The sequence below is a fragment of the Sporothrix schenckii genome (genome assembly GCF_000961545.1).
Source record: "Sporothrix schenckii 1099-18 chromosome Unknown Cont49, whole genome shotgun sequence".
NCBI lineage: Eukaryota > Fungi > Ascomycota > Sordariomycetes > Ophiostomatales > Ophiostomataceae > Sporothrix > Sporothrix schenckii.
In genome coordinates, this window is record NW_015971150.1 from 627,791 (window position 1) to 639,664 (window position 11,874).

General features: G+C 51.2%; 2 protein-coding genes across 2 annotated transcripts; both read left to right on the top strand.

Annotated features, from left to right (window-relative positions):
* Nucleotides 1–108: 108 nt before the first annotated feature.
* SPSK_00383 (regulator of nonsense transcripts 2) lies at nucleotides 109–4,064 on the top strand (the record flags this gene model as incomplete). Its single annotated transcript, XM_016727352.1, has 5 exons — nucleotides 109–127; nucleotides 355–2,507; nucleotides 2,569–3,315; nucleotides 3,399–3,861; nucleotides 3,931–4,064. The coding sequence occupies 5 exons, from the start codon at nucleotides 109–111 to the stop codon at nucleotides 4,062–4,064; spliced, it is 3,516 nt and encodes a 1,171-aa protein (XP_016582744.1).
* Nucleotides 4,065–7,628: 3,564 nt separating this feature from the next.
* Nucleotides 7,629–10,656, top strand: SPSK_00405 (chitin synthase; the record flags this gene model as incomplete). The annotated part of the gene is made up of 3 exons (XM_016727374.1): nucleotides 7,629–7,667; nucleotides 7,729–7,895; nucleotides 7,971–10,656. 3 exons carry the CDS (start codon nucleotides 7,629–7,631, stop codon nucleotides 10,654–10,656), a joined length of 2,892 nt encoding a protein of 963 aa, XP_016582745.1.
* Nucleotides 10,657–11,874: the final 1,218 nt, after the last annotated feature.

Below are 11,874 nucleotides of genomic sequence, written 5' to 3' on the forward strand. Positions count from 1 at the left end.
CTTCGAACAACAAACCATACATATTGCACAGAGAGTCGAGACACGGCGAATGTTTGAGCTGCGAGGCGTCTTTCTTTCCCACAAGCGACACTGGGACTGTGGCCGATCATGGATCGCGCTAAGAAACGTATGTTGGGCAACCTGGACAGCCACGATCTTCCCTTGTGGGACGCTGCGCTGTTGCAGCCATATTGTGTTCTGCAGTGAAATGTGCTGACATAGTGTTTATCTGTTGCAAGGCCAATTACGCGCGTTGAATGAACGCGCTTGGGATGGAGAGATAGGTAAAACGACCTTGATTATTGTCTTTTTGTTTGGTTGACCTTCCTGGCGGCTACTGACATGGGTGACAAGGTCTCTTCGCCGTGAACAAGTCCCTGGACTCGTCGTTGAAAAAGAACACCGCCTTTATCCGGCGACTACGAACGGCCATTTCCTCTTCGACCCTCAGCTCCCTCCTGCAAGAAATCGCGTCGCTCAGCCTGAGCAAGTACCTGTCCGAGATCGTTTCCGCATGCTACGAAGGACTCTCGCGCCTCAAGACCCCTGCCGACATTGAAGCCGGCGTTGAGATTGTATCGGCCCTCCACCAGCGCTTCGGCCCCGCCGACTTCACTGAATACCTAGGATGGCTGTTGGGCAAAGGAATGGCGCCGCCCGACAAGAATCAGCTCAAGACGCTATCGGCTGAAGCTCGTGAGAGGGATGAGAAGGAGCGTCTCACTCTGCAGCGGGTTCTGCTGCGAATCGTCACGGAGCTATGGCTTGTGGGTGTGCTCCGGACACCGGAGGATGTCAATCGGCCGGACGATACGACCAAGGGCGCCATTGGTAAGACCACGGAAGTCAAGTTCCGCACCAGCACCTCAGCCAAAGGCAACTCTACGGAGCCTTTCCCCCTAGCTGTTCTCAAAGACCTTCTCGGCCACGACCGCGATCATACGAATCTGCCGCTTCTCGTTACTTTTGTCAAGACCTTCAGCTGGGACATTTTGGGCACGAGCGGTGTGAGTTCCGAGGATCGGAAGGACGATGGCGTCAATGGTGGCCTCAGGACGGAAAATAGTGAGCATGCTGCTACCGACAAAGGAGGCAATGACCTCGACGGCGGAGACAATGATGCGACCAACCCGGGCGACGAGGAGTCCGGAGCCGGTGCACCGGGTGACTCTTCGAACACGACCGCCACTGGCGATTCGCCCATTGCACCTCCAGAGCTCCAGGAGAAATTCAGAAACATCCTCACTCGATACTTTGAAGATGTCAAGGGACACCTGGTCCGTGACCAAAAAGCCATTTCCAGCCAGTCCCGCCGCAACGCAGAAGCCTATGTCAAATCGGGTGAAGTCTTTGAGGACCGCCAATCCCATTTCGAAAAGCAAGTCAAGGCCCAGGAACGGTTGGTTTCCAATGCCCAGGTCATTGCCGACATCATCGGTGCCGAAATGCCTGACCTCAAGGACGGTGACGATGGGCAGCTGGCTGCTGGTGGCTCGATTGGCATTGTCAAGGCTGGCGATTATCCCCGCGGCCAAGGCGAAGGATCTGGGATCTGGGAGGACGAAGAAGAGCGCCGCTTCTACGAGAACCTTGTGGATCTCAAGGGCAAAGTTCCTGCCATTCTGCTCGAGGATGGCAAGAAAAAGAAGACTGACAGCGACGAACAAGTTGGCAAAAAGGTCGATCCCGCCGTCGATGGTGTAGAATCGTCCAAGGCTGCCGAGGTTTCAACCGCGGCGGCACCCGCCGACGACGACCAGTCGACGTCAATCGTGAATAAGAGCATCGGTGCCCAGGTTGACTCAATTCTTCTTCGACTTCCCGATTTGACAAACAAAGATGTCATCGATCAGACTGCTATTGACTTCTGTTTCCTCAACTCCAAGGCATCCCGAAACCGGCTTGTCAAGGCACTGACCGAGGTGCCCAAGGGCCGCAGTGACCTCCTCCCTTGTTGGTCCCGCCTCGTTGCCACTCTCGGCCAATACATGCCTGATATACCCAAAGGCTTGGTTGAATATCTCGATGCAGAGTTTCGTAGTCTGCAGCGGCGCAAGGAGAAGGACTTTCTTGGCCCTGTGCGGCTCAGCAACATCCGCTACTTGGCCGAGCTGACCAAGTTTGGCATCGTACCAGAGCATGTTGTGTTTCACTGCCTCAAGGTCAGCCTCGACGATTTCTCGCGTATGAATATTGAGATAATATCCAATCTCCTCGAAAACTGCGGCCGATACCTGCTGCGCAACCCAGAGACGTCACCCCGAATGGCATCGTTTTTGGAGACGCTCCAGCGGAAGAAATCAATGCAGCACATCGGGCAGACGGAACGCATGCTCATCGAAAACGCTGTGTACTACGTCGACCCACCAGAGCGCACGGCGGTCCAGCAGAAAGAGAGAACACCTATGGATATTTTCATCCGCAAGCTGGTCTATGTTGATCTGTGCAAGCGCAATGCGAATAAGATCCTAAGACAAATCCAAAAGCTGCACTGGGAGGAGGCAGAGGTACGCGACACTCATTGGAAAGAAATATTCGTGTTTATTGTATTGCTAACGCAGCATCTAGGTTGTTCACACTCTACGCAAGGTGTTTTGTCGCCCTAGCAAAGTCAAGTACGGGAACATCCACCTTCTTGCGGGTCTCCTTGGTGCTCTTTACCGGCACCATTCGGCTTTTGTCATTGACATCGTCGACGACGTGATCGAGTCGATTACTTTTGGCTTGGAGCAAAACGACTTTCGGATGAACCAGAAGCGACTGGCCGAGGTCAAGTATCTTGGCGAGTTCTACACGTACCGTCTGCTTGAGCATCCGGTCGTCTTTGACATGATGTATAGAATCCTGACTCTTGGCAATGGTGGTCCCCCCGCCCCTGGTCGTATCAATCCCATTGATCTTCCGGATGAGTACTTCCGTATCCGGCTCGTTGCTACTCTTCTTGAGACTACCGGAACCTACTTCAACAAGGGTGCAGCTGGAAAGAAGCTGGATTACTTTCTGTCTTTCTTCCAGTACTACATCTTTACGAAGAACCCTCTTCCCATGGACATTGAGTTTATCGTTCAGGACATATTTGCCCTTCTTCGGCCTCAGTGGAGACTGGCAACAAATTTTGACGACGCTGTCAAGGTATTCCAGCTTGCCGTGGCCCAAGACCAGAAGGCCACCGGGGCCGACAAAGTGGTGGAACAATATGACGGGGCGGCATCTGACGACGAGTCGTCGGAAGATGAGATCGACAACGCCGACGACCTAGCCGTTGGAGATGCGGAGGTCGACGACGATCTGTCTTCGGTTGATGAGGAAGGAGAGGTACGTTACATGTGCTTCTAGAAACCATGATTCAGGCTTTTTGTTATTTTACACGCACTGACCATTTTTGTTGTTGCGTTTAGGACGACGGTGATAGACAAGATTCCGATGATCACAGCGAGTCTGAAGACGAAGAGATTGTTGTGACGCGTGAGGAGGAGGAGATTGATCCCGAGGACGAGGCCGAATTTGAACGCGAGTACGCTAGGATGATGGCAGAAAGCTTGGAGACACGCAAATTCGACCGAAAGCCCATGTTCGACGTGGCTCTCCCGGTGCGCCAAAAGACCCGTGAAGCGACATCCACTGCTGCTGATACAAATGGCGGTGCTGGAAATGGGGACGACAACGCCCCGTCGTCAACAATGGCGTTCTCTCTCTTGACAAAGAAGGGTAACCGCCAGCAAACTCGTACGCTGGAGCTTCCTTCCGACTCTGAGTTTGCGGTGGCTATGAGAAACCAGCAACAGGCAGAAAAGGAAGAACAGCAACGCATCAAGAACCTGGTTCTGAATCTCGATCTTAGAGAGAGCGATGAGACAGATGGTAAGACTTTAGTCCTTTTTTTTGAAGTCTCTAATTGTTCAAATGCTTATTATTATTTTCTGTGCACAGGCCACGAAAAGCCCTCATCCTACTTTCACAACCGTTCAGACAAGGGCGGCAAAGACCGCACACAGCGCGTGCGGAAGCTGCAACTCAGCGACGTTGATTGGTATGTGACGCCAATGTCCCCAACTTTCCAATAAGACCGATGCCGGCCTAACCAATGTCTTTCTGCCAGTAGGACTTAATACGATAACATCTTCGGATTGAATCGCTCCTGTTAAAACCTCTCAGCTCTCGCCCACGTCGTCGATGGCACAATCTGACGGAGTCTTGGCTCGCAACGCGGACATAGTTGCACAAACTGATCTTGAAACGTCTCTATGAAATGGCCTGAGCATCTTATTTTGGATGCTATGCAGTCCTGGCATATCGCCCATCACGACAGCAAGAGAACCGGCTAAGTATATCGACCAGCTAGGGATTGCCGTTCCAGCAGGTGAACTGTAGGCGCAGTGACCGTATCGTCAGATGACATATTTCACGACGAATAGCTCGCCACGTCGGTGGTGTGCCCTTGTTGGCGTCGTTTCAAACTCCAAGTCATGGAATGGCGCGCAGTTTGTCAACGTAGACTGGAAACAATTTCTCTTTGACGACGGAGCAACATCATTTGCTAAGACACGAGGAAGAATGAATACAATAGTGCCTGCGAAGCACCCACGCTCCCAATCCAAGTCATGTCGTTGGTGTAGACTGAGTCCTTGTATAGTTAACACAACATGTTGCAACTCGTTGCATTTTGCTGAGAGTAGATTTAATGGCTCTCGTGTGATCTGGACCATCCACTCTCGGAAAGAGATGCATTACGCTCCGAAATAATATCTAGAGCTTGAACGGTAGAAAACATAAGGGGCAAAGCCCACTGCAAGGAAAGAACGGCGCTGGCTATTATCATGTGAATAATATTTCGAAGCACGGAAGTCTCCATGTTGACAGTAAACAATGTCTCCTGTTCATGTACGTCGCCCCTTCCGTTCGAGCTGCGCAATGTGAACTGCCTCTTCATCTTCGTGGCAGGTGCTTCAGCCCGCGATTTTGAGCCACGGAGTTTGCGGTCGCTTCTACAAATAGCCATACCTATTAAACCTGATCCTGGTAATTTGTGCCACGATTCACCAGTGTACGCATCCGATTTGTGACTGCAATTTATCCTAATTGCCCCTTCCCACGAGATCCCGTCGAACATCTCTCCGTCTGCTTTTCGGGCAAATTTGGTGGGTCGTCTTCACTTGACTCTACTTATTCATTATATTGCGGTTACGCGTCTTTCACGCTTTCCATTTTTGCCAAGGTGAGACCGGATGAGGAAGACAGGGAAAGAGCGAAGGTCGATTGAACAGGTTGAAACGGAAAGAGCCTACCTCTAGTGACCTGGGTCGCTCCTGCACGTATGTTTGCAAAAGACTGTTTGGACATCTGAACAGGTGAATGCAAAGCTGCATACACGACTCTCGCGCCTCCTTGTTGCCTTTTTTGTACGACTGTCATTCCGCATCTGCCACATCACGACCTTCACAAAAAAGCCCCAAAACAGATAGTACAACCTGTCTACCTCCGCCCCGACATTTCCACCATCTCAATTCTTTCAACATTTGTTCTCGTTCAGGGCTAGCACCGCAGTTCATGATACGAGCCTCATTACTAGACCCGGCAGTCGGCTCCGTCCAGGAGGTCGCGAAAGCCTGCTTCTCGCCCAGAGTGTAATTATGTCCACTACTTTCTCGTTTACTCCGTCACCCGCTGCCCAGCGGATTCCTACCTATGAACCAGCCATCCATTCAGCCTGTATAGCAGCTAAGTATGCTCTTGGATCTGTTTTGAACCGTTGGACACTTTATTTGCCCCCGTCCAAATGAAGCTACCATCCAGGACCGCACTGCCGCCTTGGGCCATGTTGCTTCCATCCCCATCTCTGCCGTTATTCCTGCACGGCGTCGTCTCGCTACTTCCTGTGGCCTATAGCCTCTTTCTTTGACCATTTTGCAATCATTCCGCTTATTGTCTGTTTCCCAGTGCCGTCTCGGGTTTCCTGTTCTAGCGGCCACTCTGGAGCATTGACTCGTTGCTAACGCTTTTTTCGCTGTCGGCCAGATGAACCACAGTGGATCACCACGATCTAAGAGGGCTCAAAACATGGAGTCCGCGAGGACGGGAGGATGAGCGAGCATATTGCGACGACGAATAGCCTCATTGACAGCGAAAAAATCTTAGGAAAAGTCGAGTGCTACTGCAAAAGCTCACAGAGAGCCTGTTCTATCCTTAAGTGGTTATATGCACAGCTTCTTTCGTGGACAGTTGTTTCCTTAGACCAAGTTGATACTCGTCATCGCCGGCCTCTCCTTATCCCGTCTTTTTTCTCCCTTCTCGCTTGGCCGGCCGCCCGTCACTGTGTTTCTGAAATTTTTGTGTCAATCCTGCTATTCGCCTGTTCTCATGCACTGGTTCGGAACACTCTGATTCTTCTTTCCTTCATCATCTCCACAACGGGCCATAAACGCCACGCGTTCCTCTTACCTCTCTCGTTGCATCTTTGCTCGATCTCGTTTATACGACCCGGTTGCCCGACCTCCATTTCCTGATACTGTGTTCCTTTCTATCTCCTAGTTATACCTTTTCAACTCGTGAGCTCTCTTCTCCTTTCACATCTCAATACTGATCTTACACAATCCAACGTCTCATCAGTACCTGGTCAGTGTCCGCATCAAGAGGGCAAGGGAGACTTTAACGGAACCAGAGAGACACAACATCAGTCAACTCGAAGACGTCCTGATTACCTGAATTATCGTTCGGTCGTACTTGTGTTACGCAAATACCAGCACCTGGCACCTTTTGTCACTCCTACCACAGTGCCACAGCTTCATGCGCAGCATAGCACGATATCCTTTGTGTTGACAAACGACTAATCACGAATGCGACCGCGCTGAGAATTCAACACGAGCCTAAGTGTACATCTTCTGGATCACGATATTCTCTCGCTTACCAACAATCGTGCTCCCCGTCGCAAATGCACCCTGCTGGTTTCGCCTCGACACTCCGTTTCCACAAGCCCCTGGTACTGTTGCACGAGCTCTCGTGTTGTTTTTCTCGACTGTTCCTTGACTACGATCCCCCCACAGCAGGCCCGTCGCTATTGTTAACCCCTGTTTTTACGACACATACCACATCGTGTGTATCCTGGTTGCCTTGTTGTTCCACCCGCCACGCTCTGCAGGTAACCGGCTGTTGCCTCCTCAGTGTAAACTTCACAGCAAGAAGTACAGGCCAACAATCCGCGGCGAGAAAGAGTAGGAAAGCCCAATCTACCACGGATCATCGTATTTTGATTTTGCACTTGCAGTCTCTGGGCCTATTATTAAACAACTGCATCGGACTTCACTCCACAAGTTCACGACCTGCGAACAGGACTACAAGGAGGCACTACTAAGCTTTGGAACCGGATGGCTGCATGACAACGCATTTTCGTCATTTTTCACACCCCCTTCAACTGCGTCCTATTTTGTCCGCCTCCTATCCGAACACTTGCCTTAAAATAACAACATTCTTTGCCGCATACTTGTCGCCTCTCGATACAAATAGGTGTGGCCCCGCCAGCAGCTGAGGCTTTGCCAAAGCTGTTATATAGGGCCATCTCGGCGACACCAATGCGCATTGGCAACCTCAATACGTCGTAATTGCAACCTGGGCTGGTCCTTCAGTGAAAGAAAATGGCGACAAACATTGACACCCCGTGGCCAATCCACGACGTGAGTATTCGCAATCCAATTTAATGCAGTTTTGATACTTCGCTAACAATTCCTTGACCAGATTGTCTACACCGCTATTGTCGGATTGGTCATGGTCGCAGCCTGTCTAGAATGGTTCTTATGGATTGCGGCTTTCCTATATTGCTTATGGAAAGTGTTCCGGAAAGCTGAGCATTGGACGGTCAATGTCCTGGCTATTATTGTTGGACTAGCGTTTACATTATTACGGTTTGTTGTCTGCCCCTGACTTTTGATGTTCCAACAGAGACAAAATACGCTAACACAACCGATTTCCCATTGCAGGTTTATCTTTTTGCCCATTATGATCGTGACGCTTCCTCTACCTTCCGCCGTTGTGCGAATGTGGCCTGCCGGTATGGTCTCTGTTTTACAGTGGTTTGCATTCTGGAGCTTTGCAGGCCTCTTGACTGTTCCATGGCTATTCTGCATCTACCAGATCGTCACACACCAATTGGGACGAACAAAGAGAATCAAACAAGTCCTGGACGAAATATCGGCACCAAAGGTCGTTGTTGTCATGCCGTGCTACCGGGAAGAACCTGAAGTCCTCATAACAGCAATCAACTCTGTTGTTGAGTGCGATTATCCTCCATCCTGTATCCACGTCTTCTTATCATTCGACGGTGACCAGGAAGATGAGCTTTATCTCAACACGATCGAAAAACTAGGGGTGCCACTGACCCTTGATTCATACCCGAAAAGCATTGACGTGACCTACCACTCGGCACGCGTCACCGTTTCCCGTTTCCCGCACGGTGGGAAGAGGCATTGCCAGAAGTCAACATTTAAACTCATCGACCGCGTCTATCAGCAATACTTGAAGCGGAACGACAACTTGTTCATACTTTTCATCGACTCTGATTGCATCCTTGACCGCGTATGTCTTCAAAATTTCGTCTACGACATGGAACTGAGCCCTGGCAACCGACGCGACATGCTAGCCATGACAGGTGTCATCACATCCACGACTCAACGTCACAGCTTGATTACGCTTTTGCAAGATATGGAGTACGTGCACGGCCAGCTGTTTGAGCGGACAGTTGAGTCTGGCTGTGGTGCTGTCACTTGTCTTCCAGGCGCACTTACGATGCTGCGCTTCTCTGCATTCCGACGTATGGCCAAATATTACTTTGCCGATAAAGCTGAGCAGTGTGAGGACCTGTTCGACTTTGCCAAGTGTCATCTTGGCGAGGACCGTTGGCTCACACATCTGTTCATGATCGGTGCCAAGAAGCGGTATCAGATCCAGATGTGCACGTCTGCTTTCTGCAAAACGGAGGCCGTCCAGACGGTCAAGTCACTTATCAAGCAGCGCCGCCGCTGGTTTCTAGGTTTCATCACCAATGAGGTGTGCATGTTGACGGACTGGCGTCTCTGGAAGCGATATCCTATTCTGATCCTAGTTCGCTTCATGCAAAATACAATCCGAACAACTGCCTTACTCTTCTTTATCATGGTGTTGGCACTCATGACAACATCGAAGAAGATAGCCGATCTGCCGGTGGGGTTTATTGGCGTGTCCTTGGGTCTAAACTGGGTCTTGATGATCTATTTTGGCTTCAAGCTCCGTCGGTTCAAAATCATGCTTTACCCGCTCATGTTCATTCTCAACCCGTTTTTCAACTGGTATTACATGGTATATGGTATCTTCACGGCCGGCCAGCGAACATGGGGCGGCCCTCGGGCTGATGCAGCCGCCGCCGACGGGGAGAAGACGACAGTGCAAGAGGCGATTGAGAAGGCTGAGGAGCAGGGCGACGATCTCAATATTGTCCCGGAGACGTTTCTTCCTGCTGCTGAGGTTCAACGCCAAAAGAGTGGTAAGCGATTGGCTGTTGCAGACGGAAAATCCATATCGGGTCCCGGTGGGCGCTTGGTCGTCACTTCAGGTGCCAAAGGACTGGACGCGGCTGCCATTGCTTCCATTGGTGATACAGGTGTCTCTCGGGCGACAGCAAATACTTCGCAGTTTGGCAGACCCGATACAGTCGGCGAGGGTAGCTATTTCGAGAGAAAGAACGCACCCCAAAGCGGTTTTCCCTTGTCGCAGGATCAGCATGGCAACGCAAACGACGAAAATACCGTTAGCCGGTCCAAGAGTGGCCGAGTCATGTTGCAGCCACCGGACAAGATCGATGGCATGTTCTCTGCACCGGAGCGGTCGTCAACCGGCTGGTATCATTATCCGGACGACTCGCTGATCAGTCTAAATCTTCTCGGCCAGTCGTCGCCATCACTTCTCAACAACAATGGCAACTACCTTGGCAACAGAGGGCGGAACAGCCCGTACATCACGCTACACCCCCGGGACTCGTTTGAGAGTTTCTTATCAAACAACACAATTCCGGGAGGCAGTGGCGGTGGACACAATAACTCCGTCTACATGCCACGCCGAGTGGAAAGTATCATGAGCGATGAAGACCGTCGAAAATATGAAATGGCCCAAGCGAGCCAGCTGAGCTTCCCGGGCACGACTGTCACGGGTACAACGACCGTGGCAGGCCATCATCTTCTTGGTATGCCGTCACCAGGCCAGGTGTACGAGTACCGTTCAGACGCAGAAATGCAACAGGCCGGTTTCTACACGGACGCCGAGGTGGCTGCGAACACGGGCGACGGGCAAGGCCACAGAGAGGTCAATAGCCACCATTTGGCGCCTCGACGCCCCGACCACAGAAGGCTAGCCAGCAATGACAGCATTGGCTCACGGCACTCTGCCTCGCGCTCAGTTTCCGCTGCATCCTCACCGGACCTTCAGCCACAACCTACCATGTCAGCTATGCCTCCGCACTCTCCCTTGGGCGGGGGCGGTTCGCTTACACAGGTAGGCTCGACCGTCCGTCCTAGCCCGCTCGGACGCCTCAGCTATATAGCAAGGTCTCCAAGCAGCGAGGAGGAGAGAGACGCAGACGACCAGAGCGCTGAAGACAAGGGAGCAGACGACGCCAAGCTACAAGCGAATCTATAGCCTCCCTCGCTGAGGAAGGAGAGGAGACAGTGAAGAGTGATATGTGGTCCAGGGGGACCATCACGCATCATTAAGACTGACAGGTGGCGCGCGCGCGTGAATAATTAGCAGAGGACCGTCAAAGGAAACAAGTTAAAAGTAGTTCAAAGATGTAAGGGCGCCTGATGTTTAATACTTTGTGCTATTTTCGCGCTTATCTCTTAAATCATCCGTTATAGAAAACTGCATAATGCGATTTTAAAAAAAGAGTCCAGCGCTTTCACTGATGAAGCCCAATGAAAGACGCGTACACGCGCAGTGGAAGGTACCTTGTCGTGACTTCATCTGTAGTCGAATTGGGAAGGCGGTGAGCCGCCCACGTTGTTTTTCTTCAGGTGAGATCAGAGTTTTGCATACTAAGAACTGTAGGAAGTTGCCCCTCCTACCCTGCGCCTTCCCCGTTGCTAGGAACATCTGGAAGCTTCTTTACGCTTCTTGGCCCAACGGCCAGTTTGTTGCCCTGGAACAAGGCTGGGCATCGCTAAATAGGTATCAACAACAAGCATCCCTCGCTTTGGCTTTTCGCAGTTTGGACTTTGGCATACTTTTCTTAATTTAAAAAAATCTCTCGTCTTTGATCTCTTTTCCTCTTTCGAAATCAGTATCACCAACTTTTTTCCCATTCTTTCTATTACCGAGCCTGAGTTTACGACAAAGGTACTTCTGAGGTACAACGCACACCAAAGAATAGCTTCTTCTGAGTTGCCCCTCCGTCGCTCTTGCCGCCTCCTGCTCTGTGTGGACGCTTTTATTCTGCCTTGTCGCTCCTTCCCCTCCCCCTCCAAACGGACAGTTACGGGGGTAGAAACGCAGAGAAAGAGAAGGAGTAGCCAAGGCGAAAGCCAGCAACGACCCCACTATTATTATTCAACCTAGTCAGCAGCCGCCTTCTTTCCTCTAGTTTTTTTTTTCTGCTTCCCACAGCGACCGCAGACGACCGAGAGATACATAATAAAGGTGACCAAAAAAAGGTTTTCCTCTGATTACACCCTACCGCATCTCAACTCTGCCATCGTAATCACCGAATTGTCCTCACCCTCTCCCAACGGACCTGGTACGGCCCATCGCAAACGAACCCCTCTCTCCCTTCAGCTGCCGTTCAGATCACAATTGATCTAAGCTCGCCCATCCCACCTACATCAACATCTCTCCCGGCCGTTTCGCATATACTCGCCCATC